Source organism: Diorhabda carinulata, chromosome 4 (genome assembly GCF_026250575.1).
Source record: "Diorhabda carinulata isolate Delta chromosome 4, icDioCari1.1, whole genome shotgun sequence".
Taxonomy (NCBI): Eukaryota; Metazoa; Arthropoda; class Insecta; order Coleoptera; family Chrysomelidae; genus Diorhabda; species Diorhabda carinulata.
In genome coordinates this window covers 9865519-9881690 of record NC_079463.1, presented here as the reverse complement: position 1 = coordinate 9881690, position 16172 = coordinate 9865519, and the positions used below count along the sequence as shown (strand labels likewise).

The window sequence follows — 16172 nt, the reverse complement described above, 5'->3', positions numbered from 1 at the left end:
TTTATGCGATAGTCATCAAAATTAACAGTTGATTGCGTATTATGCAGTAAGCGAAATTGTAATAAACTATCTATTAAATTTTCTAGCACTGCTATCTCATTTGGTATTCCAAATAGCTACGCTTCCAACTATCTAATTTTTATTATTTCCCTAGTCGTTTCATCCTGTTAAATGCGCCATTTATGGTGCTAAAATGGAACAAAATCGTAGATAATAGAAACTAGTTTCGTTAGAAGGGAAATGGAAAATTTATTTAAATGATCGCATTTTTCATATCACAGAAACAGATAACTGTTATTTATTAGCAATATTCTATATAAATAAAAAATTTTTTGGTTATCTTCTCCCGTGGAAACCAAACTATAGAATACTAACAGTTTATTTTACAGATCGGATAGTTCTTCTCAGATAACAATAAACGCAAAAAAAAATAATCAAATCTACAGATTGCTCTTTCCATGTTGTGGGTAATGTAAGTAATACTATGGATTTTCATATCAATATATCATTCTGTTTGTCTATTATTAGTTTTTCATTATTACCAAGATGTTTGTTTTTCCTTTAACACTTTTCTACCAAAATGTACGAACTAATATTTGATTTTTAAATATCTTTTTCAATTTAAACATCGATATATTATACTGAGCTAATGTGCAGTTTAATTGAAACTCGTAAAACGGGAAAGTTAGGGTTATGTAGCTACAATTAACTAGTAATTAAAAACTACTGTAATCTAATAATTTGCATCCGTTTATTGTTCCAATTAAATTCAGCATAAGCGGGCCTTTCTCAAAGGCGTAAACTTGGAAGTTGGTACAACTCTTCAAAGCTTCTTTAAATACAAGAATCATTTCATTTGATTCGTTTTTCAAAGAATAAGATATGAATTGAAGTTCAAGAATTTTGATTTTGTATTTTTTGTGTTATCGTTGATTTAATATATACGAGAAGAGTTAATGATATCTCTTATCTACGCTACTGGGTCCTTACGAATGTATTTTGTACTATACGGTAATTAAACTTGCATTTGCCAACAGTGTTGCAACTTTTCGACGACAAAAACACAACTGCTAATCGCTAATCGATTTTACGTGTGGCTGATACATCCAAGCGTCTAGGCCGGTCTGGTAGATGATTGAGACGTTAATTACGTGTGGAAATGTCACATATTTCCACGAAATTTTTATTGCTTTCCGAGAAAGCGCTAACTCAGATCAAATGCTCAGATTAATTGGAAAAAAGGAACAAGCGGAATTGGGAAAAAAATTAAAGATGTTCGTTTTTATTTTCGTTTGGGAATTGTGATTGAGAAATAGTTTCTCCAAGTAGATTTTGAATTGATAGTACGTAAACTGGTTTTTAAAAAAATCACAATACATTTTAAAAATAAAAATAACGTGGAACGTGATTCAAATCTGCGCGTATCTAAATTCTACAACACTTATTCCGAGCATCGTTTCAAATGACAAAATTAAGTAAAATTGCATTCGTGTTTACACTGAAATGCGAAACAAAACAACTTTATCATCGTACTCGACGTTATTCTTATTAATTCAGGGCTGTCAACCAGCGTCAATTACGACGATTTTCGAGAACGAATTTTCTCCATTTTCCGGCAAAAGTGACAAAGAAACATTAAGGATCTAATTCCCTAAGGGTTGCCTTTTTTTCTATTTTGCCCAAATAGATATAGGCTAGGAAACATCAATCCAAAAATTGTAAACGTTAACTATAATCGATGAGTACATAGAAACATATCTAAAGAGGTCAAAATTGTATGTATACTTTGATGTAAAGTAGATATCTTATTAAGCTACAGTATCCTACAGGATCACCATTCCTTTGACCTATAAACTTCGCCAAAGCGATGAAGAAAGTACTTGGCTGATATATCTTGGGATACTTTCGATTTTAGTTTAACTTTATGATCCGATGGTCTTAGAAGTACCTGGCCCAACAAAAAAAAGCACAAAAATTTTAGACATAAATATTTTTATGTTTATCTCTTCTCAGCTCCATACACTTTTCCCAGTGATAATCAGTAAGTTCGATACACTCAAAATAGCCATTAATTGTGGACATCACATACTCATTGTTGGAAAACCTTCCACCACTAAGCCATTTTTTCAAGTCTGGGAACAGAAAATAATCCGACCGGGCTAAATCTGGTGAATAGAGTGCAATTTATTAATTTTGTCCATTGCCATAACGGATATGTGAGCTGGTGCATTGTCTTAATGAAAAAACATTTTCTTCTTAGCCTAATGCGATCGTTTTTGTTTGTTTTCTTTGTTCAAACGTTGCAATAAATTCGTATAATACTCGCCATTGATATTTTTTTCTCAAAATAATCAATGAAAATTATCCCACGAGCATACAAAAAAAAACCGACGCTATGACCTAGCCTGCAGACGGAACGGTTTTTGTCTTCTTTAGTTTCGGCTTTATTTTTGTGAATTATTGTTCCATTGTGAGCAAACGCAGCATCGATCTTGCGCACAGCTTTTTAGTGTCCAAATTTTCAGTTAATATACGAAGTACCTCACTTTTTGAAATGCCTACAAAATCCGCTAGCTTGCGCACTTTCAGTCTTCGATCATCCAGTGCCGCACAGCCTCGTTTAAACGCTGCTATCCAATACTTTGCCGTTGATAATTAAGGAGCAGTCTCTCCCAGAGTAGAATCTAGTTCAGCTTTTATATTGGTTGAACTGATGCCTTTCAAATAAGAGTATTGCATCACATAACGATGACATTTGCTTCCATGTTTACAAATTCACGAAAATATTCACTATTGATGGCTGCAAAACAAATATTAAACAACGTGGCGTCTTCAAACTTAAAACATAAATTGTATAAATTATGTACTTTCTAATACAGTGGTTTTTTCCAAGCAACTAGCGCCATCTTTAGGTCAGGCCAGGTACTTCTGGTACCATTCTCGTATAAGGAGAGAAATTGAAGAAATCACCCAGACTATTAACCAATTCCCCTACGTTCGTTCTTCTGAATTGACACTAACAAATAATACATCAAGTGATCGCAAGGGGCGTCAATTTCTGTGAATTATACTCCTATTCTCCGGTTCCATTGTTTTTTTATAATATATGTGAAAGGGTAACGCAAATCTGACAGGCGATTCATTAATTCAGATGTATATAAATACAACAGATCGATGATGAAGAGGAAGTTAGAAGAAGTTTGTATGAGTCACAATAAGCGTGAAATATTAGAAAGTTTCTACACACTGAATATTAATAAATACAACAGGAGGACAATAACACAACAATATTTTTTGGATTTTTATCTATTACCATCGATCCGATCACAAAATATGAAGTTCAGCACCTACTTACCTAACTTAACAAAATTCCTGTTTTCGAATTATTTTCTTATTCTATCTTAATTCCAATAGATTTGGAAACTATTGAGGGTTATAAAGTCAGGCGAAGTAATATAAGGGGTTTTCATCCACTTTTAGGGACTTTTTTGTCAATAAAACCAAAAATAAACCAAAATCGAAGTGATTGGTGGAAGTGTTAAAATCTTAAGACCACATCTAACTTTTCAACTTACTTTAAAGCTGGAACAATCTAAGTTTTTTAATTGAATTTAGAGTTTAGTTTCTTTCTAATATTTAATTCAATTTAATGGATAGTTTGGATGGAATGATGTGCATTGTGAATTTATTATACTGATTCAAAGAAATTCTAGTCAATATACTTTTAAAAAATATATCAAAATGAACTGCGGGTCCCTAATTAATTTTTCATAACAAAAAACCTAATGATTATTGGATAGTTATAATATTTGTCTATTAGAGAAATTGATGGGCTTCTTAGTTGAAATGTCTATTTTGTTTTTGTAAAGTATATGAAAGAAAATTTATTGATAAAAGTATTAACAGATTTCCTTTTTGTAGCAAAACTTATTATTATGAGATTATATTCTCTCATTATAATTTGATTAATTCTTTTCAAACGTTCAAATATATTAATCGCCACTATTGGATTGTTGCTTTGTTGTTATCATACATCGAAATCTTCCTTAAAATTTACTCTATCTATCGGTTAAAAATACGTGGATATCCGTTCAATTAGTTTCGATTTATTTACGGATATACGAATCAGTAGAAGCAGCAGAGATCTAGTTCATTAATGTGTATTTATTTTCACTAATTCCCACCAATCCTTAACTTATATACATCAAAATCAACAAAACAGATTCACAAAAAGGAAGAGAATATATTAATAGTTGATAACAATGAAATAAAAGTCCATCGAACACAGTAATTAAGTCGAAAAATAATTACCAACATAATCGTAAACTTCTAATTTTGTTTGATAAATTCACTATTAACTTTAAAGAAGATTAGAATTTTGTTATAGAAACAGATATATTTTTTTATCTTTCATCTAATGTTACGTTTTCATCAAAATAACTTCAGTTCAGTCAACTCAAAATGTTGTTCGGTGCCCCAATTTACTAAATTGTATACAAACATAGTTTTTCGTCCTAGAATCTCCTGACAGAAATGTTGGGGAATAACAGGATAGAATGGAGCCTTAATTCTGCGATCTATAGTTTTAAAAACAACCAACGAAAATAGGTCGAATTCCCCACGATCTACCCTTCGCTTAGCTTTCTATTTGAAAACTTGCCAAAAGACACAATAATCAGTGGCAGCTGCAGCTGCAACATTTTCAAGTAATTCGCAGATAATAATTTGACTAATATATATGTTAGATAAAAAGTAATAAAATGAAGTTATTATTAAAAGTCGCAATGCAGATATATTTTGCTATATAGTTTGTAACCAACAGTGTTTGATAGTTGGGAAAGAAAAAGGAAATTTTATGAATATATAACAATTGTGTGAATATTGAAGACAAAAATCCTTCTCTTTTATGTTTACTCAAATAGAGAAAAAAAGGTTTCCGAGCTACAGGTCATCAAACCAGGTATAAGTTTAAATATAAAATCGATAATACAAACCCAAAATATATTTTCGTACTAAGCAGTTAATTCTCTCCGATCCTAAACATTGTAAGGAGATACTTCCGAAACTCTAATAGAAATAAAATAATTGATAACACGTATTTGGTTTTTTTATAAATACACCGTTAACTTATCCATAATCACAACAACAAGAATTAAAAAATCAAAACTCTATTTAACTAGATATATGTAAATAGTGAAAAATATAATAATCGATATAATTTTTTTGGAAAAAGCTTGTAAAATCAATATCTGTTTCGATATAGATCGTGTCAAGATATTTCGTCTTGATTCCACCAACTTTTCAATATGAAAAAATTTGCTCACAACATTTTAGTTCAACTGAAATTATGGTTATTCAACGTATCTAAATAACGGAACCAGGGTTCATCTAGTCATACATTTGAAATAATCTCAAGATCTACGTGCCTGATATATCTGTCTGAGAAAGAAAATAATCTTCACCGAGAACGATAATTTTACATTCAAGGAAATCATAAATAACAGTTATTACTCACATCAGGGGGTGATTTTTATATTAATTTTAAACAGCTCGTGTGACATTTTGAATTATTAAATTCATCATTATCAAGATATTATATTTTTTTTACTTGAATTAAGATCCTTCTTTTTGATATTTGTTGTACGGTTTATGTGATTTTTTAAGAATAATTAACTTTCAGCTGAGAATGATATGGAATAGTCTCACCAAGAAGGTAACTCCAAGGGACCTTTTCAGGAAAAATATTTAAGATTACATATATATAAGGCCATACATTCTATTAAGAATGCTCAGATTGAGCTCTTTAGACCCTGTATTTTTGTGGGTGGCCAGCCCACATTTTATTACTATTTAATTACAGCTTATCACATGTTTTTGAGGCATCGACTATTGTTCTTCATTTCTCTCTGTGCTGCATCTGTTTGTTCCAGTTACTTACTCCTAGATTTTGCATATCTTGTACAATCTGATCTTCCAATCTATTTTTGGGTGCACCTTGCAACCTTTTCTCGTTCGTTCTCCATTCTGTAGTTTTCTTTGTATCCTTCCATTTTTGATTTCTATTATTGTGTCCATACCATTGTATTCTTTTTACTTTAATTGTATTTACTATATCCTCATTTTCCAATATATTCTTAATTTCATATATACTTAGTTCTTCTTTGTCCACATTTGTTAGTCTCATAGTCTCATATTTTAATAGCTGTCTTGTAGACTCATAATTTGGTTCCTTGGCTTATTCTCTTCATCTGTGTTATAATTTTGTAGCTATTATATGCCCTTTAACCTCCATAATTTTTTTTGTCTTGTCTCATTCTTTGTCATTTTTGTTGCTAATCATTGTTAATTAAACGTTTCTTGTCTGTGAACGTCCTTCTCTCTTTCAATTTCCATATATTTAATCTTTCTCTGATCTACTTTCTATCCTCTTTTTCCGGCCTATCTTAAAATTTTTTCTAATGTGTCTTCAAGACTCTTTCAGTCTCTTCTTAATAAAGTGAAATCATCAACATACGCTGTTACTTGTATTGATTCGTCAATGATACTTCCATCGGTATTACATTTCCTTATTATGCCTTCAACTGCAATGTTAAAGAATACCGCTAAGAGTCCATTTCGAATTCTTCAGATGGTCCGTTTATCATCAACTTCTGGGGTATTAGTTTTTCCATGACCTTTTATAATTGTCTTCCTTTTCAGACTGTCGAATGCTTGGTTGGAGTCTATGAGTAACATTTGCATACTAATGTTGAGCTCATAGCTTTTTTCAATTGATTATTTTATAGTATGTATGGCATCTACTGTTGTTTTCGCTTATCTAAAACCTGTTTGATTCTTCTTTATTTCTGGTTCCACTAGCTTTTTCACTCTTTCATTTATTATTGATTTTGTATACGGTATAAAGTAAACCTCTATAATTGATACATATGTTGGGATTCCCTTCCTTCATTATTGGTACAATCAATCTAGTAGACCACTCTCTCGGCATTGTTTCTGTTTCCCATTTTCTTTCTATGACCTTAAATATTGTGTACCTTAGATTATCACCCCCATGTTTTATTAGTTCATTTACTATTTCGTTCATCCTCCTTTTATTGTGTTTTAGTTTGTTGAATATATCATTGCATTCCACATCCGTCGATTTTTCTTCATTTTCTAGTTTTGTACCATTATTCTTCACTGTCTTCTTCTGTTAATAATTTTTTGAAACCCTAACTCCATTCTTTTTCTATGATATTTGTTGTAGTTCGTTTTCTATTTTGTTTCTTCATATGTTGATATAATTTGACATTATCTTTAATATCATTTTCCAAGTAATCCATACTGTCATCTAGCAATTTTATTCTCTTTGTTTTCATTATCGTTGTACTCTCTGTTCTTATTTTTCTATATATATCAAAATCATATTACCTCATATTTCGTAGCCATTTCAAGCTAGTTTCTTTTTTCTCTTCAATGTTTATTGTACAGACGTAGTCAAACCATTGGTTATTATAAAGCGAACAAAATTGATGAAATATTTTCAATTTATATCAATTTTCAGAATGTTACTGCTTCCCTATTGCACTGCATCTGCCCATGAAAACACGTGATTAATAATGCACGAAATCAAAAAATTTTGTAAAAATTAGTGAGAATAATCAACGTTCCGTGCAATCTACCGATTTATTTATACTATATTGGTGCAATGTTTCCACGACGATTTTTCCGTACTATGTTGCGCAGGCGCTTCGTACCGGTCCACAAGGGGTTGAAGACTAAAATAGCATGTGAATCGGCCAAGTTTCATTTGTGAAGGGTGGTTAGAGACAGATGTGTGTTGGTGATGTTGGTTTCCACCTGCGAAACGCGTAATATATTTTCACAAACATAATCATGAACAATATTTTTGTTATGAATTTATGAGAAAAATATGTACGTGTAGAACTGTATTACTCTTTGTTTAGTGACTGATTTCTGTAGTGTTTTAATGAACTGCAATAACCCCTTACCCCAACGTTTATACTATGACTTATGAAAAAGTTACAAGACTACCCTTGTGTGTATTTAAAAAAAGGGTGTTTGGTGGGGAATTTTAACTACAGTCGATGATTTCTCGAAACGTTTCCACTTAGATTTTGAAGTTATCGATGAATGGGATCCACTTTAACCAAATCTAGTCGTGTAAGTTTGTATATTACTATTTCAAACGATATTTCTTTGTAGTGTTTTTAGTAGTAATCATAACAGATGAAGTTTTTTTGCAAATGAATAAATAGAATTTCAGAATTTTTGGTTTATCCATTTCAAAACAAAAATTAGAGCAATATGTGAAGTGAATTATCAAAAAGTAAATAAAATACATAGAATGAAGAGAATTTAAAAAATAACTTGGAATAGCTATGATAGGAAGATGAAAAATATACCAGATGAGTGAACAATCATAGGGGACATAGGATAATAAAAATGACATTTTTAAAAGCTTCTAAACAGTAAAATACAAATTAGTGATCATATAAGGAGAAAAGGATTAAAGGAGGATTAAAACTTTCATCCAATCCTTAAAAATGTGAAGAAAACAACATATATCCAAAAGGTAATTCACGCGAAAAATATTGATTAAAAAGTTAAAATTTCTCGATGAGAACCAACAATTTAAAAGGGTTATTCAACAGGAAGTAAACATTTTCTCTGAAAAACGGAGACTATATTCTAATTAAATGAATAATTCAAACGAGATTTACATCGTTTCGTGAAGGTGCCTAAGCGATCGAATTGTATCGCTAGCATATTGACTAGGAAAACCACTGCCTTGTCACTTTAACGAGATATAGTAGGGTCATATTTTTCCCTACTGGAATCAACGCTGCCATTTGGAGAATATAGTGAAAAGAACATTGAAGGAAATTGGAAAATTCATTTTATATACATGTTTTAATCACATTTTATATCTATATTTATAAAAATAACGAAAAAGTAGATTTCATTGATTCATAAACATATTTAATATCATCTTTAAATTTCCATTTTTCGTGCTATATCTTGAGAGGTAAGCCTGGATGTCTCCTTGATGTTGGGTTTTCATTTTTTGCCCATTTAGTCCATCGATATTTCATCATTCTGTCGACGTGGTCTTTCCAATATCGTCTTCTCGATCTCGTGAATCATACTAAATTCTGAATCTTCAAATCTTCTCTTAGCTTCTTAATGTTTTCATATCTGCTATCCTCATTATGTTCTTCGTTTTTGTTGTGTCCCTGCATATGTAAACATAATGCAATGGTTTTGAAACTCTAGTGTAATGTGGAGGTTTTGGACAATTGTTAGAGACAAAAAATAGCCCAACATTATGATTCCCACACATTTTTATCCACATCTTTAATTTGCGAACGTATTTCACGCAAATGAATCGCTTTACAAATCGAGAATGAAATTCATGGAGTTTTAAAAGTATCTGAAGTATCAGTGATGATTATTTTCTATGAATCACTGTGTATTACGACTCAGTAGTATCAGCAATTCATCAAATGATGTTGATCAATATAATTCGGTCGGTGTGAAGGTGCCTTTAGTTTTACCGTTCCGATCGCCATAAATCTAAAAAATAATCGAAATAATACATTGCTGAACATTAAATTGAAGCCGTAATTTAACCCAAAAACTTGTTTCTAATCACTTAAGGAGTAATTTCTACCAAGCAATTCGTGATTTAATTTAGGATAATGACATCAAGTGGACCTAACAAAAGCATTCGATAAAATACGACTCAATGACATAGTATACTTACTTAAAGAAAAAAATTTATCTCCTAAAATAATAAGAATTATAGAAGAACTCAATTACAACTGCTCCACTAAAATAAAGGCTGAGTGAAAGGTATCTGAACAAATAAAGGTGAATACAGGTATAAGACAAGGAGACAGCTTAAATCCATTTCTATTTAACCTGATAATGGACAAAATGATGGAAAAAGTAAAAGAACTACCAAGATACAAAATAGGAAACAGAAACATGACGATTCTATGCTACGCGGATGATGCGGTACTGATATCTAATAGCGAAGACAACCTACAAAGAATGTTACACATATTTAATAAAACCGCAAAAGAATACAATATGGCAATATCAACAGAGAAAACTGAATGTCTAACACTATCTAAGGAACCATTAAGATGTAAACTGGAGATAGAAGAGACAATCATAAAGCAAGTAATGTCATCAATATACTTAGGAGTAGATGTAACAAGCCACCGCGATATTTACCAAGAGACGATATACCAAGTAAGAAAAGCAGCATCCACAACAGGTGAGTTAAGGGACAAAACATGTATAAGACCAATACTGACGTATGCCATAGAAACCAGAGCCGATCCAAAGAAAACAAACACTAGGAACAACTGAGATGAAAACATTAAGATGCATAATAGGAAGGACTAGACGAGACCATGTAAGAAACGAATATATCCGGCAACAATGTAATATTCAGGATGTAGTAAGATGGGGAAGAGAGAGAAGAAGAAATTGGAATCAACGCGCAACGAGAATGGAGGAGGAGCACAGACTAGCAAAGATCATAAGAGATGGAAAACCAAAAGGGAAAAGATCAAGAGGAAGACCACAAAAAAGATGGCAAGATAGCTGGTCATCAGAATCACAAATAAGATTAAACATCACCCAGTAAACACAAGTCATTGGACTTAACGCAGGAATAAGAAGAAGGAGAAGACATCAAGTAGTTTTTAAATTATTATTAGAAGTTATTTACTAATATATTTCTCAAACTTTTCCTCCAAATGTCAACAATCTATATTTTATAGTTGGTGACATTTCTTACGTAACTAAATGGTTAGAACCTAGAAACCTGAGCAATAGCCATCCTTGGATCATTATGTGGGTATGACTGGTCGATAAATCGATTTCTCCCATATGAATTAGAGTCATTTGAATCGAGATTCTTTTTGGAATTTTGGGACCCTAGAAAACTGTAACGACATTATTGTCATTTCTTCAGTCCATATTCAGTTTCCCATTGGAAATCATTTGAAATCTACCCTTGTCAAGAATTGAATGTCTATTTCCCCTAGAGGTAGTTTTTTATAATTTACTTCATTTCTGTGTAATGTCCTTTTCCCTACAGGACTTTTTTGTTAATTTATATTGTTAATATATGAAATATATAGATTTTTTCAAAATATTTTCGGTGTAAAATTGGATTCCGACTGTAAATAATGAAGATATAGTAAAATACGAGGAAATTTTTCAATTTTTCCTGGGCTGCATCAGAATTTGAACATAATGCTATTTTTTGACCCTAATAAAAAAAGGATCCATGAATATGGAAATAATAGCTGCTATAAATGCAATAAATTTTCATAAAAAGCCACTCGTTCATTTTTTGCCTTCACCCTTTTGGCATTAAAAGTTTCTCTAAAAACTGAAAATTTGTTATACCTAAAAAATTCGGAATTGTCATGGAAGTTTGCTTGCAGTTGGTCACTAATGGCTTAAAATATGAATCACCGAGTTTATCAAATTCCAATTAATTTACGCTTCTTCAACTGAATTATCTTTGTCCTCCCTTCAAAGATATTCTAATCATTTGCGATAATATTAACATGCTTAGAGTTATCTCGTCACAGTGCCCCAATTTTCTCAACAATAACTGAATCTGAGTTAACAGAGCCTCGTTAAGAAAGCTTAATTTCCTCTCTATCTGAATTCTCCACGTGTGCTAATTCTTGTTGTACCTGCTACTTGGCGCCAGCCAATGTTAAATTCGTAATTTTGGTTGAAGATATAAGGAAATTTACAACAGGAAGTAACGTTTTCTTGCTAACGTTGCGACATCCTCGGGTGGCTCGACACCACGCTTATACCGGATGCATGCTAATTTCCTTACACATAGTAAATTAGTTCTACTCTTTTAGATCTCCTCTAGTTGGACTCTTCTTCTCTCGTTGCAGGAAAGCGCGCGGTGAATATCGTTATTACTATCATTAACAGTGACGTGCTTTGGGCTTTCCAAATCACGCACCTAAATATTTAAAATGTTAAACATAAAATGAAACTATCTCACATGAAATGATGTATGACTTTACAATATTTTGTCTTGCTGCGTGCCTTTAATATGTTTATACTGAAAACGATAGCTCAAATTAAAAAAAAAAATTAAAATCAATGAAACGGAGTCAATAAGGCCCCAATCTGTTTATATAATTTCAATAATTTAGTTATTATATATAAAATACTAGCTGACCCGGCAGACTTCGTACTGCCTTAATCGATAAATAATAGACCTAAACTTTTGTTTGAAATAAACAAAAGGAATCCTTTTTTTATTGAAACAATTTAAAAATATGCTCGATATTAAAGAATTATTATTTTCGATTAATTACACATGATTTGCTGATTCCAATTTGATATTGACAGACACAGTTATGATACGTCGATTAATCAATTTAAGCTTTCTGAGAAACTATATGTTTTGTTTTGTAACGTGGTGCGTAAATAAACAAAGATGACGGATTTCCGACGTGTGAACGTGTATAATTTTCCATAAGCCAAACAGGGAAACTCCAAATTAATTGCGCAAACTTCCAAGTACAGGCGATTTATTTATGGTCATCGCAAAGGCGAGACGCACCGGAAATTGTAAACGTTTAAAATCGAATGGTAAATCCTACTTTTAAATGCAAATTGTAAGATGGTAATTCAGGCAATTCCAGTGAATTTAAAAACTCTGTGGGATAGTTGACTGCATCATCCTGGCTCATAACAGTGTCGTCGGAAGGAAGGAAGAAGTAGACTTCTATCTTCTGAAAGAAACCAACTGTCCCGGAAGAAAATTATAAATAATCGCATTGAGATCCTTGACATCTTAATTTTTCATCGCTAAAATTTCATCGCTGTATCTAGGAAAACACGCTGAATAAGCTCCTCTTTTGAGTCTGTGATATGACAGAAATCTGTGGGTAAAGTGTCACTATCACAAATGATTAACTAAAAAAAGAGCACATAACTTGAAATGTCACTATCACAAAGATAGAAGGATGCAATCTTCGTCTGAGGTATCAATCGACATATTCATTGTTTGTCAAATATTATGATTGCATTCGGAAATTTAATTTGTGACAAAACATTAAGGAAAAACAAATTGTTGTTTTTTATTTAATTCCGAGCATTTTCACCCATCAAATCTTCTCTGTACTTCCACAAATAACTCCAGAATTAGCCAAATTGGTCCAGCCGTTCTCGAGTTTTAGCTAGACCAACGAACAGCAATTCGTTTTTATATATATATATATATATATATATATATATATATATAGATTAGATTTTCATCTTCTTCAGAGATTGCTCAATAATTGATCTGCCAAGTTTCATTTCTAATAACGTTGTCTATTGAGGTATTTCAATCCAAGCTACCATAACTTCTTGAAAAAATACTCGCTGGAGGATGCTGCAAATTCAATGGTCTGCGACCAATCATGTTCAATTGGAGACAGCTCTGGTGATATTGGTAGCCAGCTTAAACTATCGATATAGTATTGAACCATAATATCTGACTAAAATATAGGGCCTTGCGCGGTGTGAATGTATGTGACATGGTGACATGGTGATGCTACTTAATAACTCATACTTTTAACACTTTTAGTCCTTTAATAATAACTTTAGTCGTTTTATAGCGTTGTTTGGCCTCATCACGTCAAAGGTAGTTTCTCGCAAAGAATCATTCTGCTTTGAACATCAGAACGTCTTCGAATTTAACGAAATTATATTAAAAAAGAAATTAAGATCAAACGATGTACCTTTCATTTATACTCATAAAACATTCATTTAAATGGAAACAGAATAATAAAAATCTTTCTATTACAATTATGTTTCCCTCTTCGGTATAATTTTTGAAATAAACATTCTCCTAGCTCTCGATGAATGCCTTTGGGGGACTTGACATCTTTCATATATAGTACAATGCCTTTTGAGTTTGCCGGAAGACGTTCGCTCCACTTCTTGATTTTAGAATATACGAATGGGGCTTGATATTCATTTAGACGTTTATTACGATTCTGATGAATTCCACTGCAGTCTAGTGGAGTGGTGGTTTGTTGATTTTAGATTAAGCAGCACTTACTAAATGTTTGAACAATGTGTTTGTTCGAGGGATGGATGGTAATGTCGCAAATTGGATTAGCTCTGATTAAAAATCAGTCCGTTCACAAGATCAGTTTCTTGTACTACTAAAAAATTATTCAGAAGCATGTTGGTACTAAAATAATATACGATACATGAAAATGTAGGTTCAATATCATCAAAATTTGATCAAGAATCTGATGTTGATGTTAGAATATTAATTTGCATAGTGTATTGACGATTTTAAACAAGAATAAATCATAATCTGATTTGAATATGGCTTTTTAAAATATAATTTACATGAAATAGTGTAGAAGCTTCGGTTTATGGACAGAAAATGAGTGAATTTTCTAGTTACTTCGTAATTTGTACTAGTTTCAATTCAGTTATTCATAATTGTGTTTCATTTTCATTTGACCTTCTTGTACGGAAATTTTATTGCAAATTTTGAAATATATTTGCTTCTGACACTACGATCAATCTAATGAAATATGTATGTAATTGATTCACAAAACTGCACGTCAAATCCAGAGTAATTTTTCATTCAGATGACTCGGCATAAGTAACGATCAATATGGATAATACCCTGATTAAGGTTAGAATATCCCTCTGGCGGGTCGAAATAATACATAGCCGATGTAATGGTACGAATGGTTTAATAACTAGATATATATTCAGTATTAGCCATTCTACCGACTGGTTCCAAATACCTAAAACTTCCCCATTAAATTTCTACTCTAGGGATTTGGGATATGTGTAAATACAACGGGATTTATATAGATAAATTGATGGACAGTGACTCTTCTTTAATATGAATACTGGAAGCGTGGATATAAAGATATGTTTCTGAATCACCAAGTTAAATGTCAAATTCTTATTGCGCACTTAATGTCATTTTTCCAAACCGCAACAGCAAAAAATTGCATCTTTATTCATGTTGTTATTTTTTTATCCGATGAAAAGTTAAATTTTCAAGTCCATCGATCAGTGTCGAGAACATTGAAGAAAACTTTTCTAATGGCTAACGGGGGAAATAAAATAAAGAAATAGTTGAAAATGGCAACGGAGCATGAAAATTGACAACAGAGGCGGTTTTAAAAGAATTAAATGAAGACAATCATGATGTTTTTAATGGACTCGCTATACCTCCGAGTGAAATAAAAACAAAGAAGTAGAAAAATTCGTCGTAAATTAAGCCTTTATACGTGAAATTAACATTATTTAACTTTTTCTAGTGTGAAGTGGGATCACGTGAAATAATAAACATTGCACCCCCATTATATTCTTCTATAATTACTTAATTACTTTGCTTAAAGATTGAAAGCTTTCATATTATTCATTATTCATATAAATTGATACCAATCTCACTGATAACAAGCCTAACCAAAGTAATAGAAAAGATCGTGAAAATTAGAGTAAACAAATTCTTGGAAAAACATAATCTAGTTTCAAATTTCTTAATTTGGATTAAGATTTAACTCAAGATGCAAAACACTTGTTAACAAACACTAATTATGAATGCATAGATGAAGATAAACGAGTAATAGGGATTTTTCTTGATTTGGCAAAGGCTTTCGATACCGTCAATCATTCTAGGACCTAGAAATAAGAGTTTTATTGAAAGTTATCTGGTAAATCGAAAACAACAAGTCAAAATAAGCATAACAAAAGAAGTTACATATGAAGTGCCTCAAGGAAAGGTCTTGGGCCCATTGTTATTCACTATTTACATGAATAATATATTTTTATTGGAGAAAATGGAACAAATAATCAGCTTTGCTGATGATACTGTGGTCGTATATAAAGACACAAACTGGTACAACTTGAAATTGAAAACTGGAAGGGATTTTGTTGAAACTAAAAGTTGGTTGGACTATAGATTATTATCGGTGAATTTTTGAATAAACGGTTTTTCCACCATTCGGCAGCCTCGAGGTAGCTCTTCCAAAATTTGATACAATACAAAATTCTTTTACGATAAAACCAGCTAATATTAGGAAATAATGTTAGATCGTACTTTCCGATGGGAAACTCTTATGGACTAATTATCAAAAAAATATCTA

General features: G+C 31.7%; 1 protein-coding gene across 6 annotated transcripts in view; it reads left to right on the top strand.

The window, feature by feature from the left end:
- Positions 1-16172, top strand: part of LOC130892214 (uncharacterized) — a 222824-nt gene that overhangs the window by 96372 nt on the left and 110280 nt on the right. The window contains exon 1 of one of the 6 annotated variants that reach the window (XM_057797454.1): positions 7772-8163. The exons of 4 other annotated variants lie outside the window; for them this stretch is intronic. In XM_057797454.1, the coding sequence (XP_057653437.1) occupies positions 8134-8163 (30 nt within the window). In that variant the 5' untranslated portion in view covers positions 7772-8133. Of the gene's footprint in view, positions 1-7771; positions 8164-16172 lie in introns of those variants that run through there. One more of the 6 variants, XM_057797455.1, reaches the window with a different exon arrangement.